The sequence below is a fragment of the Trematomus bernacchii genome, unplaced genomic scaffold (genome assembly GCF_902827165.1).
Source record: "Trematomus bernacchii unplaced genomic scaffold, fTreBer1.1, whole genome shotgun sequence".
Lineage (NCBI taxonomy): Eukaryota > Metazoa > Chordata > Actinopteri > Perciformes > Nototheniidae > Trematomus > Trematomus bernacchii.
Window position 1 is genome coordinate 2,220,045 of NW_022987689.1, and position 14,430 is coordinate 2,234,474.

Here is a 14,430-nt window from a genome sequence, read left to right on the forward strand (position 1 = left end):
ACACAGTTTGACGAGAGTTCATGCCAGTGATGTCATCTTAACGAGACGCATTTTTACTTCACTGCAAAAGCAAGAAGCTAGCTAGCTAGCTAACAAGCTGTGTTGTTTTGAAGAATGGCGTCCTCAAAGAAGGGGAAGAAAGTGGTAAATCAGGAGGAACTGCGACGCTTAATGAGGGTAAAACAGAGGCAAACAACGGACAAGAAGCGCGTGGAGTCTCCTTTTGCTAAGTACAACAGTCTCGGGCACCTCAGTTGTTTACTGTGCAATGTGCAGGTGAAGTCCGAGCTACTGTGGCCTGCGCATGTTCTTGGAAAACCGCACAAAGAGAAAGTTGCCGAGCTTAAGTCAGGGAAAAGTCAACCAGCGACACCACAGATACAACCGGTGAAGAGAAAAGCACCGGACACCGAGGACGACAGCGGGAAAAAAGCAAAACCTTCATCTTCAGTGCTATCAGACGATGTTTTTAAGAAACCCCACGCACCGGTTCCTATTAAAAAATCTGCAGGACTGAGTCTGTTGGCTGGAGTTTATGATGAAGATGATGAGATGGAAGAAGATGCTGGAGAGGCAGGATCTTCATCAACTCCCGCTCCCCAAAAGGAAGAATCTGCGGGACTACCTGACGATTTCTTTGACAGCTCCATCCCATCCACACCTGCCGTCTCCCACTCAGGATCCATCCTCAAAGCAGACGGGCAGGAGAAGAGCACAGAGAAGAAGGACAACTCAGCCGAAGCACTGCCAGAGGGCTTCTTCGACGACCCTGTGAGAGATGCTAAAGTGCGCAATGTTGACGCACCCAAAGATCAAATGGACAAGGAGTGGGATGAGTTTCAAAAGGAGATCCGACAGGTGAACACAAAATCTGAAGCCATCGTGGCGGAGGACGACGAGGAGGGTCGCCTGGAAAGGCAGATTGACGAAATTGATGAACAGATTGAGTGTTACAGGAGGGTGGAATTACTAAGAGATAAGCGAGATGTGGTGAAAAGGAATCAGCCACAAAAGGATGAAAGTATGGAGGTCGATGCCAGCGACGAGGAAGAAGAGGATGAAGAGGTGCTGATGGGGCTTCTGTCCGGGGACTGGAGGGCTAAAGGGGCACTGGCTTAAGTATCATAGTGATAACATTGAGAAAAAAGCCATGTGTCTGTCAGTAATCCAACAATTGTAAATATGTTTGATAAAACAGTGTCACCTCCTTTTTGTATATTTCAAACTGAAATAAATGTGATGCAGTGACATTGTTTTGTAGAAAAGTTCTGTCATTTCATCACTAAAAGGAACCATATGGAAATCAAACTTTTTAACTTTGTGTTTATTCATTGGTGCTCACACAAAAACACATTCATAAAATCTCCCCATTTACAGCAGCAGCATGGACCCAACATGTACAGTATGTCATTATGGTCAAAGCTGTTACATTGTCCTGCAAAAACAAGAAGTCGACTATGTTAAGTTTATAAATAATGTGTTCATGTCACAATATAAGCAACATGCAAAGCACAAGATAATTATTTTTAAAAAGAATGTACAATGTTGAGATTAAGACTGTAAAGAAAATGTGTCCCAACATGATTTGTGAGAATACATTTAAACCATTTTTACAGAGTACAACAATGTTTAAGTAGGACACATTTGTAATGTAAATACACCATTATTAGGCCCATAAAAATTGAATAAAATGAATCATATAAAGAGTGATGGTCAGTGCTTCTTATACTACCTGTAAAATATTGTGAGCTAGCTGTGCTTTCTGTCTACTGCAAATTTGAACAAGCAATATCTATATCAGTTTGTTATTGCTACATATGCCTCATAAGTAACTACTTCAAAACCCTTTATGAAAGTGTTCATAGCCCTTCAAAACTTGTTAAACTGAAAGCTGCAAAAAAAAAAAAAAATTGTACAGATGGAGTAAATACAATTAAATTGTAGTAACTAACTGAAAATAGATGAGGAAAAAACACTACGCAGAAAAGGTTGTTAGCTTAGGAAAGAGCGTAGATAATCCATTCTCTTATGCTCAACTGTGTTTCAGTTAAGTTAGGACCATCTGTCTAAAAACAAAAGACTCACAAAAACAGTTTCTAGTATTAATTTGTAAACAGTCCTAACATTCTACAATTAAGGTTCAGGTGAGTTCTACCAGGTGTTAGTTTTGATGGGTTGGGTAATAGGCTGACCATTACAGCCTCCAGGAAAGCTAAATACACACAAAAGTCGAGATGGAACAGACTGACAATAAAATTAAAACTGAAAACCGTAAGTCTGAGAATTAAGGGTGGAAAACAGGATTCAAAATAATTCTAAACACTTCCCCCGTTTTTATTTCATGTAATCCAAGAAATCTTCTAAAATCGAAGCTGAATATACTGTATACAGGTTGTTCATTTAAAAATGTAAGAGTATGGTTCATGAATTAGATTGTGATGAGACACACCAGGATGTGTGAGAATGGGGCATGCCTGCACCACTGTTCCACAATCAGAATGATAAATATACAGTTCACAAAAGTGCAGCAATTACAGAAAAGGGTCAGGAACTTCAAACTACCAGACCCCGCTGGGTATTCAATACTGTTCACTACTGTCAGTGATGATGTGCTCACCAACCTACAGCAGCTCTAAGCTCCATCAGGGAGTACCTCTTGTCTCCGTCATTGTCAAAACACTCCATGGTACGAGCAGTAGTTGATGTTCCAATTATTTCCCTCAGGCTGCGGTAGGTCAATCCGGGCGAATCAAGCCCGACGCCTTCCTGCTGGTAGAAGTCCTCCAACTCTGGGAAAAGAATAATATAATATAATAATCAAAAAGAGGGCTCTGCACTCTTGAAATGGCACTTTGCAAAACTGAAAATATTCATAGTACAATTTTGTAGCCTTTCTTGCGGAGAGATTCATTTTACTCATATCATGTCTGTCTGTTAAATACGCATCAAGACAGAAAATGAGGGGAAAATGTAGGGATGCATGATGTATTGTTGGGAAATGTATACTACTATGTATTGATCCGATAATGCAATTATAGGCAATAAATTATTAGCCAATAATGAAAGGCCAAATTGCCTATATTAACCCAACTAGAGCAGTACACACAGTTCAGCAAGATGCGGTAAGCACCTTTAAAGTTGCATTGCAAATAAACACAGAGTAGAAAAAAAGAAAAACAATTGCACACTGCACACTGAATAGAAACCCAACAAAATATACATTTATAATTAAGTTTTGTGATGTTTGCTACTAGAATAAATAAATGAACATTTGAAGAGCCAGTTCTTTGATTTTGTTATAGCTCCTTTGCTTGTATGTACGGACTCCAAGTTAACTTTTAATGGGGTTTGCAGAGCATTTCTTAAATTGGAGCAGTAACTACACAAAGTCTTGTGATCACAGTGTGGTTGCCAGGCAACTAGAGGAGACTTCATATATCATAGCCTTATGTTTACTGGATGACATGGGACTCATTTCGATCCCAGCAAGAAAGCAAATATGTGTATTTACCAAACTTTTTATTTAATAAAAGCTTAGCTATCAAATTGGAGTAGTAGTTTGCACCTTTCAGAGAGCGGATACCATACAGGATCACCCTCCTTGGGCATGGTTTCAAAGCCTCTCTCTTAGCACGGTTTGGAGTTAGAAAGCGTGGGCGTCTGCTTGTATGAGGCTCTGTCAGTGGGGTGGACACCTCTGTAAAGAAAAGGGGAGGAAAATATATTAAAAAGGTAACAAGGGGCAAAATAAAGACCCTGTAATAAAGTGAGCTATCCTACAGTGTACCTTGCACGTCCTCAGGTGTTGCTTTGGTTGTAGTAGCTTCTTTAATAACTTCTGTTGTTGGACTTTCACTGGTGATGGCTGCTGCGTCATTCACCTTTGACTGTGAAGCAGATGTAAAGTGCATTGAGTTCTCTTTTACCTTTGAAGTCAGTGATCAACATCCATACTTTTAAATGCAGAAATAAACGTAAAAGCTTCATATTACTCACGCTTTGTTTTGACCCGTTCTCTAACGACAACACTCTCTGCTGAAGCTCTGCGACCGTAGAGAGGAGGATGTGGATCTGCCCGTCAGTCTGTGTGTGACGCAGCTCCTCGGTCTTGTTCGCCTCACCTACTGCTTTTCTCAGGTCTGTTATTTCCTATGACAAGAAATATACATGTAAAGCAACATGCAGTTTTTTGTAAGCGGACATTTCTATGTGTTTATGTGAATTGTAGACATCCAGGCCATTCAAAATGGACTATGGACATCACAGTCAGCTAGCAATTCATCACTGACTAAATCGCTGAAAATGATGTAGTTTAGGATTATTATTATTTGCTGATCCTCTTTACCCATCCTATTTTCCTTATGAAAAATAAAGTGGAGAAAACATTCTGCAGTTGTCTCAGATATTTGACCTAGTTTCCCTCAACAAACTAAAGCATCTAAGATCCCAAAATAGATTGGCACTTGTTTCATGAATTATGAATGGAAACCCAATGCGAGAATCCAAGAAATGACAGGACCTTCTAAGCCAGACTGCTCTGTCAATGTAAGCCCGACAGAATTTGCAAAAACATTTGTGCATGCGCGAGTAAACAAATAAACATTACACGTTAATCTGACAGTGGCAAAGTTCACTGCGGATTCAATTTCTGGAAAAGCGCCACAGTTGGGCAGATCAACTGAAATTAATCAACAGAAACATTTTGGCCATATGGAGAAAGATTTGCCTCAAAATGGAGAGAGCTGAATATGCACAAAGCAACATTTCTCAGCTGGGAACTGAGAAGTAGTACATTAGGCACGCCAAGTTACTGAACTAATCCACTTATCAAATCAAATCAAATCAAATCAGGTTTTATTTATATAGCACATTTAAAAGCGATTTTTGGTCGAGCCAAAGTGCTGTACAGGTAATAAAAACACATTACTACAAATCACAATAAACGACAATAAATTACAACAGATATATCTTAAAAAAAACAAAATAAAAATAAAACACACGGAAAAGTCAGGAGTCGTGCTTCGCTCTAACTAGAAAGCCAGAGAGAAGAAGTGTGTTTTTAGTTTTGATTTAAAAACCCCCAGGGTCTGGGCCGACCTCACATGGAGGGGCAGAGTGTTCCAGAGCCTAGGGCCAGCTGCTGCGAAGGCTCGGTGCCCTCTGGTTTTTAGCTTGGTCTTGGGCACTACCAGCAGCAGCTGGTCAGCAGACCTTAAAGCTCTGGCTGGGGTGTAGCGCTGGAGCAGTTCAGCTATATAGGCCGGAGCCAGCCCATTTAGTGCTTTAAAAACAAATAAAAGGATTTTAAAATCAATTCTGAACCGAACTGGAAGCCAGTGTAGTGAGGCCAGAATAGGGGTGATGTGGTCGCGCTTTTTGTGGCCAGTCAGCAAACGTGCAGCAGCGTTTTGGACTAGCTGTAAGCGTTTGATTGAGGCCTGGTCCATACCCACATACAGAGCGTTACAATAGTCCAGTCTCGAGGTTACAAAGGCGTTAATAACCCTTTCGAAGTCTTTAAAAGATAAATACGACTTGGTTTTGGCCAATAGTCTTATTTTAAAAAAGCAGGATTTTACTACGGTGCTGACCTGCTTGTCGAATTTAAAAGTGCTGGTGAAGGTCACTCCAAGGTTCATGACCGAGGGGAGGATGTTTTTTTTGATAGAGCCCAGAATATCAACCGGAGAGGCTGGAGGTTGCGGTCCAAAAAAGATGACCTCGGTCTTGCTCTCGTTGAGGTTGAGGAAGTTTTTGCTCAGCCAGGATTTTATCTCTGCTAAGCAGTCCATCAGCTGCTGTAGTGAGTGTGTGACATTTGCTTTGAGAGGCAGATAGAACTGTACATCGTCGGCGTAGCAGTGTAAGGGAATGTTATGTTTTGTGAGTATTGAACCTAGGGGCAGTATGTACAGTAGAAAAAGGATGGGGCCCAGAATCGAGCCTTGGGGAACCCCACAGGTAAGAGGGGCTTTGGCAGAGGAGAAGGCACCTAGCTGTACCGAGAAGCTACGGTCTGTCAGGTAGGACCTGAACCATGCAAGGGCAGAGCCTGTGATGCCAGCGGACTGTTCAAGCCGTGACAGCAGGATGCTATGGTCCACAGTGTCAAAGGCAGCTGTCAGGTCTAACAGCACCAAGACAGCTGGGCTACCTGAGTCGGCGGCTAGGAGCAGATCATTAAAAACTCTTAAAAGGGCTGTTTCAGTGCTGTGCATGGGTTTGAAGCCAGACTGAAACTTTTCATGGATTCCATGCGTGGTTAAAAAAGACTGCAGCTGGGCGTAGACTACTCGCTCCAGGGCTTTTGATAAAAAAGGTAGCTGGGAGATGGGCCTAAAATTTGCGAGAATGGAGGGGTCGAGATTTTTCTTTTTAAGGAGTGGCTTAACCACGGCATGTTTGAAGGCAGCTGGGACACATCCTGAGCTAAGAGAGGTGTTTACAAGTAATAAAATACTTGCTCCAACTGAATCAAAAACATCTCTGAGAAGGCGAGAGGGAATGCTGTCTGAGGTGCAGTTTGTCGGCCGCAGGTGCTTGACTACATTCGAGAGAGCACAACGCACTGTTAACTTGTTTTCTAAACACTGCTCTCCATACGTTTGTGCATTAATAATAAATGAGAACAGCAGCCGTGAGCTATATTTGAAGTGAGGGTAGAAATGTAATGAAAAAAGACAGGCTGTCAAACAAAATAAGTGAAATCTTTGAATTCGGCTCATGAAAAATACATGTGCTTTGCTCATGTGCAAAACACTTGAGCTTGCAGCCCTATTTACTATTTACAAAAGGAGCACAGCTTCAGAATCCTCTGTGATATCTGTCATCTGCCCAACACACTGCATAGAGATTTTAGCAATTTGTTACACAATTGGAAGAATGAACAGAAAGTCTAGTGGCTATGATTTTTCTATATCTCTTCACAAACAGTCATCATCGACTGAATGGTACATATACTGTATATGTTGATTCATTCTGAGATAAAAAACTGATGATTAAATTACCACAAACTTAATGTGTGAGACTTTTAAAGTATGTAACATTAACTTTGCAAGGCAAGAAAAAACAAGAGATTACATAATAATCTCCAAGTTTAAATAAGGACCTATTCGAAATTAGCTTGAATTTACCATTGCTTTCTTCAACTCTTCATCTTTCTTCTGCTGCTCAAAAGCAGCCTGCATAGTCTTCACATCGTGCTGTACACTTGTTAGTGTGCTGCCAATTGTAGCAACACTCTGGAACACAAAAAACACACTTCCAGGTCAATTGTGAAAATCAGTACAACACATAGAATATCCGTTGATAAAGATTCTCAAGCAGATTTCATCCATCAAATTATTTTAGCTTTTACCTTTTGAAGCTCTTCAACTGTAGTGGGAAGGCTGACTAAGTCAGCAGCTGATTTCAAGTTGACCTTTAAATGGTTTACAGCCGAGTCCAGCAAACTGATCTGCAGGAGTACAATTACAAAAAAGATTAAGTTACATCTCTAAGATAGAGTTACCAATCTAGTCAATACTTTCAAAGAAAACTAAGACTAGCACAAAGTTAAAAAGTTAATGTCAAGAAAAGATCAGCAACTGACGTATGACAAACACGGTAAGTCTTGATGCTATCCCTTTGTCATGAGCTCTGGTGGCTTTAAAACCTCTAAGCGAATAAATAAAACTGACCTTTCTGTTAATTTCTGTTAGGTTGGACCAGAGCTTGCCCAACCCCTTGTCTCCATTTTCTATGTCGTCAAGCTTTCTCTCCTTGTTTTTCAGGTCCTCATTTAGTTTTGGTATTTCACTTGATGACACTTTCTGGCTGGATTCCACTGTTACAAAAACAATAAAATAAGTTTACAGGAGTGTTACGGACAAAAGAACATGTAACCGGCATATAACAGGTTTTTATTGTTCAAAGGGCAGTGAGCTTTTTATGACTCATCACGAGGTAACTGTCTTACTGCTATGCAGCTTTTCTTTCAGCGAGTCTAGATCTTCCTTCAGAGCAATCTGCATCCATATGAGTCCAGCACAGGCCATAACGCAGGCAGCAAGTATGATGAACAGAAACAAGGGGTAGCACACATTGCAGCACTGCGTGTAGCTTCTTCTGTAAGAGAAGACACATGGTAATGTTAGACATTACAACTGCACAGCTTCTTTCATTATTCATGTAGGAGATATTCTAAGAAGGCTACATTCTGTGTCATGGGAATTATGAGGATTATTGGTAAAAACCGTCGCTTTAAAACACGAGTTGCTACATTCTATATTATTTTCATGCTGAATGTAGCATTGATTGTTTCTAATTTTGAGTTGAAACTTGATATATTCTCAGTGTGCAAGATGGGTCATACTTTGCTTTAACCTGAGCACAGACGAAGAGCAAGTGGATTGATTGGGCCATATTCAAATATTTCTCTCTGCACAGAGTGTAGTATAGGTCATGTGCACCAGGGCAGAGGAAACGTTCTTCTTGTCTGGTTAAGGATTTAAGATTTAATGCAATCCTCCTGTATGTCCTAGTAAAGAAGAATGGAATACTATGTGCCATAGTGATTTATATGGTATGTGATCTGTTTGCAATATGTTGGCAACTTTAACACCATTACAAAAATGAATTCCACATAGTTAATGGAAAGTCATGTTCATGATGCTAATGTTGTTCAATGTTTCCAATATTATATTTAAATGCTTTACTTAAACTTTGCATTTTACTTGCACATTCCTCTTGCCTCATTTTATTTCTACTCTGTTTTTTCTTAAATTAATTGAATTGTTTGTCTTTGTTTTTTCTCTGTTCGAAATAAAGATATACATGTTTTATGTCTCATATATATTTATGTTGCATTGCTGGAGGAGCCTGGGACTTTAGATTTGCATTGCCATAACTACACTGTGGTTACTTTGCATATGACAACAAAGCCTTTGAATCTTGAATTTTCTTTTGAAAAGTGATGACAGTTTAAAAATAACACTCGTACTTTACCACAACAAAACCTTATTAAAGTGATCACTCACTTCCCAAAGTTAGCCCCGCTGCTCAAGTTGTTGAACTCATCGTCATCTGAGCTGGAGTCGGACTCAGAGTCCGGAGGCTCGGTTCGGAGAAGTCGGTGACCAGACCCCTTTTTGCTCTTCTTTCTCTTGCTGTCCCCTAGCCCGATCAAGGCATTCAGTTCCTTCCTCTTCTTCATCTTCTTCTGAGGCGTCAGCGAACCCACCGAGCCCGATTTAAACCCAACTAAGTCCAACGTTTTGTCCAGCTTGGTGGATGTTGTCGTTTTTGTATCAGCTGAGATAACTTAAAGTCCTCTTGCTAGCTTAAATTTAAACCACGATAGGTTGCTAACGGATAAACACATCGGACGTTTCCGGTTGTCTTGACCAACAACTAATATACAAAATTAATCAACAGCTGATTGGTATCAGGCACCCATAAACCTTCTTCAAAACAACTTTGTCCCCTAGCTACCGGGTTGTCACATACGTTAGCTAGGCTAGCATCTGACACCTTGCTAACGGTAGCTAACAGAAGCTATCGGTACAGTGCTTTCACATCGTCTAAGCGACGTTTGAAAATACGTACCTCGGCGTCTGTTATCTTGGAAGCGCAATAACAAGTCTTTGAGTTGATTGATAAAACCTGTCTATCGTAAAATCTAAATATCCTACACTGAATTTCCAGCGATCCGTCCTGCTGCCTGTATTATTGTGGCAGTGCGTCCAAGTAACCTCTCAGCTGATTGGTGCAGTGAAAACTACAACTTCCGGGTATCAGTTCTGACAGGGAGCACACAGAGCACAACACCGCCAGCACTGATGCTGCACACTGTCAAGAACCATGCAAGTAAGTCGACCTAGCAAGAATCAGAAAATTGCTTCGATATATTAAGGAGTTACATGTTATGAACCAGCTAAATGTATACAAAGTGACTTCTGGCGTGGACAGTTAGAATGACTACCATTTAAAACAATGCGTTAATATTCTAGATATACTGATAATTGGTATCAAGCTAAATTCCACTGAGCATGCAGCCAAGAGCTAGTTCCAAGCAGTGGCGGGCTCAGGCAGTGTGAGGGGCAGGGGCCAAAACTGTAAACAAAATAAATGGCATGAGGGGGGCACCAGCATGGATCCAAAAAAACACCAGTGCACAAAAAGTGTTCTTGCATGTGAGCATGCCTGTATAGTATTAGCACTCCAGGGCCAGGGCAGCCTATTGACCACAAAGTCAACAACTTTAGGTAGGCATCACAAACATGTAACGCTAAACATAACGTGTATGCTGACTCTTTTAACTGGTGACCTGAATGTGTCATGGTAGTTTGTAGTGATGGCAGCTGTTAAACATAACTTGAAGGTGTCCTCTTCAAAGGCTATGGTTACCAGTCACTCACAACCTGCCAGGTGCAGATGGCTCCAGATGGGGGAACACACAACATTGTCACCAGATTTCTTTTTGTGGCACTGCATCATGGTTAATCCATTTGAACGCCACTGTAGATGGCACTGCATCTTGTTTTTCCGCTGGAAGTGCACTTTAGAGGTTTCATTATTGTGTATTATGTACCAAAGGGACATCCAAGAGAGCAATTCTTTTTGCATTTCTCTCAGACATGTCTCCCTTTCAGAGTGAATTTCATTAACTTTTGTTTAACATTTTGCACTAAGCTGATATTCTGTCCATAATGGCCAAGGGAAGGTTATTTTGGTGTTGGGGTTAATCATGGGGCTAATTTCAAGGTCCAGTGAAGTCATCTTTATTGTTTTATTCATTTTCAGTTTTTATGTATTTAAGGTATTTGTTTTCTGAGGTGCGTGTATTAGTTGACCTACTGTTTGCTGAACAATATTGTGATGATAGGATCTTCAGGATTTCTTCTTGCTTACATGGATGATTCTGAGCAAAGAAAAATAATGATATAATATAGTGATTTGATGATTTAATTATAATGATAACAATGCCAGCCGTAATCAGAGCCATTCATAAGAGTGCAAAAAACCCTGATTATTTTGTATGTATTGATCTGGATATTTATATTCTTCATATTGCTTGTTTGTCCAAAACTAAAAATGTTAATCTTACAATTGAAATCCTTGAAAAAACCTTAAATCCTAACAGCAAACGTTTGGTGTTTTTCATTGACCAAACAATGAATCAGTCATTGAAAATTATGTAAATTCCTGTAAATTCAATGCTATTTGACTAATTGTTGCGTTATTAACTTGCATGTTTGTAGCGTGCATATTTATATATCTACAGGTTATCCTCAAGGTCTTTATCATGTTTGTGTGTTATGTTGACATAATCATGTTTATAAATGCAACCCATTCTATGAAACAGTATTTAATTTTTCCTTTCAATTTCCCTTTTCCAGCAGGGGTCCGGCAGAGATCCAGCTAACCTGGAGCGCTTTTGGGCCGACCCAGCAAGACACATGGGCTGAGTCGAGGCAGGGTCTCTGCAGTCTGGCCTTTAGCTCTTTCTCATTGAAAACGGACTCCCACTGACCTGCTTTTGGCTTTGAAAAGATGTTCCTTTATGTGGCTGGCCCCCCACAATACCTCACCACAATACTATTAATAATGACACTGGATGAAAATCTCCACACTGGACCAATTTACAAAGGAACTGAGATGCTCCTCAGCTTCTCAGTACGACTTTAGTTATTGAGTTGCGCGAGATTGACATCCTACTGCTGATGCTTTATTATCCTCAGAAAAGAATTGCTCAGAGCAATGCATGATGCCGACCACACAAACACAACGCTAATATTATAGTAGTAAGAAAGGATGTGCTTGCCCTTTTATTGAAGAGCGTTTAACGGCTAAGCAGCTACTGTATTGTTTTGAATTCATTTGCTGTGAATCCAGCTGCGACATGGGTGGGTAGCAGAGCAAAATTCAATCACTGGCTTGTATGCACTAAGAACACCTGGTGAGGGGACAAGCATCATGCTGAGGGCTTGCATAGATCCCCGCCTGCACTTGGCTGCAACTCAAAGCATCAGAGGTGTTTCATCTCTGCGCTGGAGTCTCCGGGGTTAAGACGGAAAGGATGACGCTTCAACTTATGGATCCTTGCCTCTACAGCCACAAGGTATGGATCTGCAGGCAGTAGAAACCCTCTACTGTGATTACTACAAAACACTTGTTTTTACACTTTGTTCACGGCAGGGTTCTAATATTCTCACTCGAAGTGATTCCCACAACTGTCTGACAGGGAGCTGCGTTGGGTGCTGACAGAGAATGTAAATAGCGTTGGCATGATAGGAAATACTGAATAGAATTGACTGCTAATTGAAGGCTTTCATCTGACAAGGCAGACGGTGTGAATACAGATTATCATCAGTTGGAAGCAGGGCGGCTGTTAGAATACCAATTTCTCTCACCAGGTGTTTTTTTAATCGTTTGTTTAGAATCCTTCAACAATTATTATGTGGGATAACTCAACTAGTAGACATTACAATTTCATCTTGAAATAAGTGTTTGCTGACAGATGAAATGGGACCCACATGGTGTTTAGAACAGTCACACATGCTTGAACTTATGAACTTCCTCTAAGTCAGCTGCCAACTGATGCTTTATTAGGAGACAAACAGTTATGTAACACTGAGGCACAGGCTTTGTTTTGGTTTGCTCGGCTTTCATTATTCGTTGTTGACCCTTGTTTGTGTTATTGAAGGATCGCAAAACATTTTTTGATTACAAATTCTATTTCACTAGATTTACTAAAGCAATGCTTGATCTACATTCAACATTCTACAATTAATTGACATCCAGTATAGCAGTTACTATAAGAAATGAAAAAAAATGTCATTTTAAGTTTATAAACATTTGATTTGTGATAAAAAAAAAAACAACTCTCATAAAGCAAAGGTTAGTATATATATAACCCATTCATTCAATTATGTAAATAATATGACGTGACAAAAAGTAATCTAATTTTACACTATCTAGGGAACTAAGCTTTGTTTCACACACATTTTTTTAGATTTAGCTCATGTTTTTTATCCAAATACATTTGATCAGAAAGAATTAGAACCGTTGCACGTATGAGTACTAATACGCAGGCATCACAGCATGGATAGCTTCAGTGAGAGAGAAAGGTTTGCCTAATGCAGCTGCATATGTGTAATTCATGGCAAAAAAAAAAAGGGATCCAAAAATGTTTGTTTCTTGACGCTTACTGCCCTAAACTGTTTTTCAGAAATGATGTCCTATAGTAGTCTACTAGGGCAGGGACTTTGCCTCTCTATTAACTCAGTTTCCAAATGTTTTCTTTACTAACTCGGATCATGATTGTTGCTTATTTGGTCATGAATATTTAATGTCAAAAAGATATATTCCAGATTTGAAGTTTTCAGCGGCTTTAATGCTGCAGTGAGAATACCGCTGCACTGCATTTATTACCATGTTGTTTTTTATTATGCAATGAATATTTATTCAGGATGTAAGTGAATAATTCATTTTACTCAAACTCTTTTTCTATATGATTTACCAAACACTTTGGCGCAGGGAGTCTAATCGCATGTCAACAGCTTATCCAGAACATGAGACATATTTTTTTTTCTACAGACGAAACTCACATGACAAATGATCGAGAGTTGTGACATGAGAGAAGAGCGGACCAAAAAAAAAGTTGTCAAAGCTAAGAGTGATGGCTTTGTAGCATTTGAGTAAACCCCATTCCACCTGTATCTGTCAGTCAGTCAGCCTGGCTGGTGGAGGCCTCTGATAGTGTACAGAAGGGAATCAGCAGGGGGCAATGTTCTCACATCAAACAATCACACACATGCAGCAAAGCCTCAACACTCAGTCAAGGACAGAGGAGCTCTGAATCACTGGCTCGGCTCGGTCTAATGGCTTCAATGCAAGTATCTTTCATATCCAGCACAGCGGACCTCATTGATAGTTTTCGTGCTGTTGTATTGACTGCAGCATCCTGTGCAGAGCTCTTATGATTGTAAAGGACTCGTAGACCTAAATATTTTACACAGTGCCAGACTCAACATTAGCAACATACATACACAGCCAGCTATGTTTAGGGAGCAAAAATGCATTTGAGATCATGTAGCCATTAATAATTTACTCAATTGTAACATCCATTGAGGGTTGCCTGGAAATATTTTCAGTGTAAAAGCAAAGATGGAGAGGCAGCTGACAGTTTGACGACTATTTGCAGGTTTCTTCGTATCTCTCTCGCTGTTGAAGTGTCAGTTAAATGCCTTTAAAAGTAGAAGGGCATCAGACAGGAACATCATGATTTAGCGATTAATTCTCTGTCTACTGCCTGATATCACACTGTGGCGACACTTAACTGTATTGGCCACCACTGCAGTGATACCGAGAAGGTCTAATATAATCTAAAATAGATAAAAGGGAATAGATTAATATATTAAGCAAATGAAAGGGGTGAGAGAGGGAAAA

At 40.1% G+C, this 14,430-nt stretch overlaps 2 protein-coding genes across 2 annotated transcripts; one reads left to right on the forward strand and one right to left on the reverse strand.

Annotated features, from left to right (window-relative positions):
* Positions 1 to 17: 17 nt before the first annotated feature.
* On the forward strand, positions 18 to 1,910 carry znf830 (zinc finger protein 830). The gene has a single exon (XM_034137792.1). The coding sequence runs from the start codon at positions 115 to 117 to the stop codon at positions 1,117 to 1,119; it is 1,005 nt and encodes a 334-aa protein (XP_033993683.1). The 5' UTR covers positions 18 to 114; the 3' UTR covers positions 1,120 to 1,910.
* Positions 1,304 to 9,701, reverse strand: efcab14 (EF-hand calcium binding domain 14). Its single transcript, XM_034137791.1, has 9 exons — positions 9,018 to 9,701; positions 7,958 to 8,106; positions 7,680 to 7,825; positions 7,358 to 7,456; positions 7,134 to 7,241; positions 3,997 to 4,149; positions 3,788 to 3,887; positions 3,566 to 3,697; positions 1,304 to 2,789 (listed from the first exon to the last, which is right to left on the reverse strand). The coding sequence occupies exons 1-9, from the start codon at positions 9,191 to 9,193 to the stop codon at positions 2,614 to 2,616; spliced, it is 1,239 nt and encodes a 412-aa protein (XP_033993682.1). The 5' UTR covers positions 9,194 to 9,701; the 3' UTR covers positions 1,304 to 2,613.
* Between the last annotated feature and the right edge of the window lie 4,729 nt (positions 9,702 to 14,430).